The sequence below is a fragment of the Tarenaya hassleriana genome, unplaced genomic scaffold, assembly GCF_000463585.1.
Source record: "Tarenaya hassleriana unplaced genomic scaffold, ASM46358v1 Cleome23, whole genome shotgun sequence".
Classification (NCBI taxonomy): Eukaryota; Viridiplantae; Streptophyta; class Magnoliopsida; order Brassicales; family Cleomaceae; genus Tarenaya; species Tarenaya hassleriana.
This window is the reverse complement of record NW_010965625.1, coordinates 770,177-777,554: the sequence shown is the minus strand read 5'-3', so window position 1 is coordinate 777,554 and position 7,378 is coordinate 770,177. Positions and strand designations below refer to the sequence as shown.

The 7,378-nt window shown below is 36.3% G+C and overlaps 1 protein-coding gene across 1 annotated transcript; it reads right to left on the bottom strand.

Moving 5' to 3' along the window:
• Positions 1-3,482: 3,482 nt before the first annotated feature.
• LOC104815239 (sugar transport protein 4) lies at positions 3,483-6,557 on the bottom strand. Its single transcript, XM_010543557.2, is given in 5 exon segments — positions 3,483-3,827; positions 3,830-4,013; positions 4,103-4,732; positions 4,807-5,126; positions 6,144-6,557. Coding segments are annotated over 5 exon segments (1,503 nt in total). The 5' UTR covers positions 6,277-6,557; the 3' UTR covers positions 3,483-3,591.
• Positions 6,558-7,378: the final 821 nt, after the last annotated feature.

The following is a 7,378-nucleotide window of genomic DNA, read 5'->3' as shown; positions in this document are numbered from 1 at the left end:
GATTGGATCTCGTCTCTTGAGTTACCCTTTTCTTCACTAATCCTAGCAGATTCATTCCAAATCATTTGGAATCCTTCCCGTCGGTGTGGATACGTGTAGAGGGACTGTAACTTCAGTCCTAGGTGATTAAGAACAGGCTCCGGATCGATATTTACTTCAAGTTGCATTGAGAACGAGGTAAGTGACGATTCCCTCGGTGATATACACGATCTTTCGGGTTTTGTAAGTTTGGTTGCGTGTGACGTTTGACTAGGTTTAGATCTTTCTTCCGCTGCATGAAACCTAGTAAACCAAACCCTAGATCGATATGATCACATGCTAGGAACCCGTAGATAACCCAACAGTTCTTACATGGAGATTTGGAAGAGAAAATCTATATGTCTCAACCAGAAGGTTTTACCGTTACTGGTAAAGAAGATTGGGTTTGGAAGTTGAATAAATCGTTGGGATTGAAGCAATCTTCCAGACAGTGGTACAAACGATTTGATAAGTTCATGATCGGGCAAGGGTACACAAGGAACAAGTATGATCATTGTGTCTACTTCTACATGTTACCAGATGGATCTTTCATCTACTTATTCTTATACGTGGATGACATGCTGATCGCATCAAAGAGCCAGATGAAGATCAACAAGTGGAAGGCTCAGTTGAATCAAGAGTTTGAGATGAAGGATCTTCGAGAAGCAAAGAAGATTATTGGGATGGAGATAAGTAGAGACAGAAAGATGGGGAAGCTTTGTTTGTCATAGAGACAATATTTGAAGAAAGTACTTCAATGTTTTGGCTTAGATGACAAGTCAAAACCTGTGAGTACACCGCTTGCCCCTCATTTCAAGCTCAGTTCGGTATTATCTCCTACCACAAATTAGGAACATGAGTACATGGTGAAGGTACCATAAGTAAATGCGATTAGTAGCTTGATGTATGCGATGGTGTATAGCAGACCCAATATTTCACATGTCGTTGGAGTGGTGAGCAGATATATGCACAATCCTGGAAGAGGACATTGGCAGGCAGTGAAATAGATTCTGAGACATTGGACTGGTTTTTCAGCAGGATGGATCACTTAGTCACTATGCGATTGGATATGTTGATTCCAACTACGCTGGTGATTTGGATAACCGTCGATCAACAACTGGATATGTGTTTACACTAGCGAAAGCTCCAATGAGTTGGAAGTCTATCTTATAGTCTACGGTGGCTTTGTCTACAACAGAGGTAGACTATATGTCAGTTAGAGAGGCTGTGAAGGAAGCTATTTGATTGTGTGGTTTACTTAGTGAACTTGGAGTTGGACAGAAAAACATTTTTGTATACTGCGATAGTCAGAGTGCTATCCAGTTGGCCAAGAATCAAGTCTACCATGCACGGACGAAGCATATAGATGTTCGCTTTCACTTTGTGCGGGAGATTATCGAAGAAAGAACTATACATCTCAAGAAGGTGAAGACTCTTGATAATTCCGCAGATATGCTGACCAAAGTGATCATTGCGATCAAGTTCAATCATTGTTTGAACTTGGTCAACATCCTGCGCATTTGAACACCTTCGGGCATTTGAGTGCCATGAGGCACAGTTGGAGACATCCTTTCTCGTTTGTTTTTTTGCAGATGGTGATATTGGAGCCAATGTGGAGATTGTTAGTGGAGTCTGAATGTGTTTCCAATAATGAATGACAATCAAATGGAGATGTTAGGTGTTCTTCGGTTTCGACCACAAGTTTCCCTCAAGCATTTGTCTATAAATAGGCAATCATTCATCCGTAGAAGACATCACCAAGCAAAACAATACTTAGAAGAAAGAGTGTTTCTTTGGAATTTTGGGAGTGAGGTAGAGTGAATTGTATTTTCACATTTGTTCACCGATATATTGGAGTTTGTATTCTTCCTCGCCGTGGATGTAGGTATTCTGTCGAACCACGTTAAATCTTGATGTCTTTTATTTTCTCTCGTTTGATTCTGTCGTCTCACATTTGAGACTCGGTAAGCTTCCGCACAAAAAAAAAGCCAGAGTCGTTCTAAAATACATCTGAAGTTAATTGGTTCGGCAAACCCAACGAGAAAGGAAAGGAGGAAGAGATGTGTCATGTCGAAAATCTCCAAATCCATGTGGGTTATGATTTTTTTTACTCAATCTTTCTTTTTAGATGATAATATTATTTCTTATGTGTATTTGTGACATGGCAAAATAAAATGAAGTGGATAACTATATCAGCAGAATTTTAAACAGAACTCATTAATATTTAACGTCGTTTCTAGTTGTGATGGAAATTAGTAATGATTTTAATATTTTGTATAGACATTTGGTATTTTTTAAAATTATGATATAGTTTATTGTCAAATTAAAAATTTATGTATGAAAATATCATATTTAAAAAATATGTATAGAAAAATATCATTTTCCCTAAAACAAATGAACATAAAGAAGAAGCTATATGCAGAGAAACAAACACATTAATAAATGAAAAACGAAACCCGACTATAGCATTTTGGTTCGGTTCGATTATTGTTTAAATAACCAATTATTGTTTAAATAACCAATGGGTTCTGGAAGTGAAATAATTTCAGTATGGTTTGATTCGGTTATTAACCGGATAAGGTTAACTATTTGGTCATTCAATATATCATTTTGTTTGGTTTGGTTTTAATCTATATAAAATAAAAATTTTAACACCTACAAACACAAATTCTGTTTGGATTTCAATTCGGAAAATTTCCGGTTACAATTTTATGGTTATATGTTTATAACCGAATTAAACTGAATATTTGTTCGGTTAATATTCGGTTTTAGTTAGAGGTGACCATTTCGGATTTTGGTTCGGGTTTGGTTCGGTTATATTCGGATTCGGTTATTTCGATTATAGAAAAACTATAACCATTCGGTTTTTATATAAAATTCGGTTCGATTATTTTATTGTTTGGATTCCGTTTTTTTGCTATAAAAACTCATTTTTCAAAGAAATTTTTGGTTTTTTCGGTTTAAAAAATCAGTTCGGTTCGATTCAGCTTCGATTTTTTCGGATTTAAAAAATCATAACCGTTCAGTTTTTATGTCGAGTTCGGTTCGATAAGTGGCGGATCGAGAATATATTGTAATTGGGGGTTTTTAAGAGAGTAAATTTAATTTTAAATGACGGGAGCATCCAACAATTTTAGTTAAAATTTTATTAAATTTCTTAATAAATTAAACATTTTTTATAAACAAAGTGGGGCATGTGTCCCCTACTTTATGGATAGATGGCCCATCTTTCTATTACAATTATATATTATCGTATTCGATTCAACTCGGTTATTCGTTTAATAAGCGAAATGGTCATCTCTAGTTATAGTTTTTTAGCTGATCAGACCGTGGATAACTGATCCAAATGATAAACCATTTCGTTTTGATTTTTTTTTAAACAAATAACCGTTACGGATTATAAGTCGAACGACGATCTCTAATAAAAAGTATATCAAGATTAATATTAAAATCGGAAAAAGAAATAAATTTATATGACATATTGATTATATATAAATTCTAACGAGGAATAACAAACATGAAGAAGAAGAAGAAGGGTTTATATGCATAGAAGGAAGGAACAATCCGCATCATTCACACCGCCTTTTCCTGCAACTCTGCGGACGCGACACCGACCGCGTCGTCAGGGATGAACCTCCCCCAGAACCAGTGGGCTTTCCAGACCCTGTTCATCTCTTCGATCGGCACGTTCTTCGTCTCGGGCAAGAGGAAGTACATGAAGATCGTCATCGCGAGGACGAAGATCGCGAAGAAGAAGAAGAGCCCGAATTTCAGATGGCAAAGCATCGTCAGGAAGAGCTGAGCCACGGCCCCGCCGATCTGATCTCCAGAGGGCTTATCTCGCTCGGAACGAGCCATCCGAGAGGTCCCCACGACCAGGCGAATCCCGCAACGTATATGCATATCAGTGCCACTACCAAATTAGCGTCCGATTTCGAGATGTTTCCTGTTCCCGCAACTCCAAACTTCAGACCGATCATGACTCCAATGGCGATCTGTGAATCGTGTTTTCGAGAAGAGGGTGTTAGATTCGTGTAAGACGTGAAATGGGTTCGGATTAGAATGTCGTTTGCGGTTGTATTACCTGAGTGATAAGCATCTGGATACCGCCCTGAAGGAACAACACTCTCCGTCCATACCTATCTACTGTGAAGACCGAGACAAAGGTGCACAAGAGCTCGATAATTCCCGTGACCATGGCGGACAGGAGAGCGGCTTTGCTACCGAACCCGAGTGTCTGGAACAAGACGGGAGCGTAGAACGTGATCACGTTGATTCCGGTCAGCTGCTGGAAGAAGGGGATGAAGAAAGTGATGATGAGTTGAGGTCGGTATCGAGGAAGCATGATGTTTCTCCAAGGGTGTTTCACTTGTTTCGCCGCCTCGCTCGCCTCGATAAGATCTAGGAACTCCTCGTCCACGTGTTCAGTGCCTCGGATCTGTCGGAGCATTTCCTTCGCCTGCTCGGTATGGCCTCTCTCGATGAGCGAGTTGGGCGTGTCGGGAAGAACGAGAGCACCTACCATGATCATGATCGAAGGCACACAAGCGAGGCCGAGAGAAATCCGCCATCCGTACCCTCCTTTGATCTGAGCTGTGAAGTAATTGATGATGGTAGCGACCACGATCCCGAAGATAATCGCGACTTGAAATCCGATGTTGAAAGCTCCTCTGAGATTAGCAGGTGCCATTTCCGAGAGATAAACCGGTACAGACTGTGCCACACGAAATAAACATGAGATCATGCGAGTTATAATAAGCTTAAACAAAGACGACGTTTTTCAATTACCTGATTGGCGAATCCGACGCCGAAGCCTAGGAGAATGCGACCGATGAGAAGCATGGCGATGTTCTTGGCGAAGCCGTTGAAGGCAGAGCCGACAAAGAAGATGAAACCTCCGAGGAACATGGACCATTTCCGACCGAAAACCCTGGTTACGGTCGAAGCGAAGAAGGACGAGACCAAAGCCGCGAGGTACAGGGACGACGTGAAGAGCGTTAGGAGCTCGCTGTCAAACCGGCAGTACTCATTCTCGTGCGCGTTTTTCATCTTGTGGTAGACAGAAGGGAAAAACTCCTTCAAGAAGGGTTCCATCGAGGTTACCCCTCCTGCAAGAAACCATAAAAATCCGACCGAATAATTGGATACGGGGTTTTAATTCAAATTAAAGACGAAAATATTTGAAGAAAAAACTAAAATAATATTTTTTAAAAATAAAAATCAAATTTGAATGTAACTCAAAATCGAAGTCAACCCCGGCATAAAAGGGATATAATGTTTTTTAAAACAAAAAAAAAAAATAAACGAATTAGAATCCTTAATGTCCATACCTGCTATAATTTCCAATAATATTCATAAAACCCTCACACATGTTGCCTATTGAAAATGTTTGGTGTACAAACGCAATCAGATATTATATTCAGACAAAAAAAAAATCGACTGAGAAAATTCAATGGAGGAAATTACAAGTTCCAATGAATTTCAGAAAATTAATACATTAAATCAGTCCAAATTCCACATGATAGTCCTCGCTCCGTTTAATGTTTAATTTCAACATGATGTTTTAGAATAATATTTTTGTTTTAAAACAAACGACGTTTTTAGATTTTCTATATAATTTTCTATATTTTTTCAAGTTTACCCCTTATTTCATCACTAGTAACTAGTAAGAAAAGAAAAAGTTAATAGTATTGAAAAAATAAACTAATAAAAAAAAAGGCATTTTGGAAAACTTAAACCGAGGGAGTAATAATTTCAAGATAATTGCAAATCAAATTTTTAGCAAACCCATGTCAGCATTTCACCGATAACATAAAAAAAGAAATTATCCCAAAAAAAAACACATAATCCTGAATTTCAGCAAGTTATGCCATTAAACAGATCCAAATTCCAAAAAAAAAAAATCTAAATTACATCCAAATCTAATATAAAAATAAGCGATAAGTGAAATTTTTTTAATCAATAAAAATCGAAGACAGCATAAACATCACCAAATCTAATTAAGAAAAAATGAAATTGATATAGTTTTTTTTTTGGAAGCTGAAAAACGAAAAACGAATTTAACAATAACCAAACCGAAACTGAAACTGAAACTGAATCTAAATTCGAAACAGCAGATCACTGACCTGAGATCCCAAGGTCGTACCCGAAGATCAGACCACCAAATGCGCCAACGAAACATGTTATGAACACTTTCGGCGTCAATCTGTAATTGTAGTTTCGGACCGGACCTTGGCTTACAAATGCTCCCCCTGCCATCTCTCTCGGATCTTGGATCCTCAAAAATATAAACACAATTAAAAAAAATTATAGATCTAGGGTTTTGCCTCTTTTCTTTTCAAGATACTTCAAAAAAAAAAGGCAGTGTAAGGAAAAAAAACACAAATCTCTGTGATTTGGGTTCTTGGTTCGAGCTCGATAGTGTCAGAAAACGAAAAGGGTTTTTGATTTTTTGGAAAATACGATGAGATCCCAATTTTATAGGGTTGGAAAAAGAGTGGTTGAATTTTCTAAATTTGAAGTGTGTGTTGGCTGACTTTCAGGCAAAAAAAAAAAGTCTTTCGACAGGAAAAAAAAGGAACAGCTGTTTCTTCTCTGTGAGCCAAACACCTAGTCATCAGGATCATCTTATCTCTATTTTTTTTTTCTTAATCCTAAATAAAAAAAATTATCGACTAAAAAATTTATTTTCGGCTTTTATTGGCTGTGAAATGTTTCACATTGACAATCCATATTATATATCCACGATCTTAACTGATAAATACCAAATTAGGGATAAAAGCGAAAAAAAATTATCAGAAGAAAAAAAGAAATCCGAGGGTATTGAATTGGATTAGAAGATAAGATTGTTTTCTTTAACGTGATTTTTTTAACTACCTTTTTTTTTTATTTCAAAATTTATTTTTTGTTATTTTTTAAAATCAAATTTTATTTTATTTTTATCAAATTACATTCATTCGAATTTTTTTTATTTTATTTTAGAGTCTTTGTTTTGATTCACATATAACTGTCATTACATATGTTTCTTTTAAAATGTTACATGTATTTTAATTTTATTACTTTTATATTATCATTCAATTAATTTAATTTTAAAATACATACATAATTTTTCAAATCATATTCAATTCAAATAATTATATATTATTTATTTAATTTGATCTAATATATCTAAACTGAAACATAATCAATTACTGTATATAATTTTATAAACTTGGCCAATAGTATTTAATTTTATATATGACAACCAGCCAAATACGGCGTTCTTTTTAACATCCTTATCGACAAAATTATGTGACAGACGCATCTCTACTGAGTATTGGATTTATATATATATATATTTCAAAGAGTACAAATTTGACTC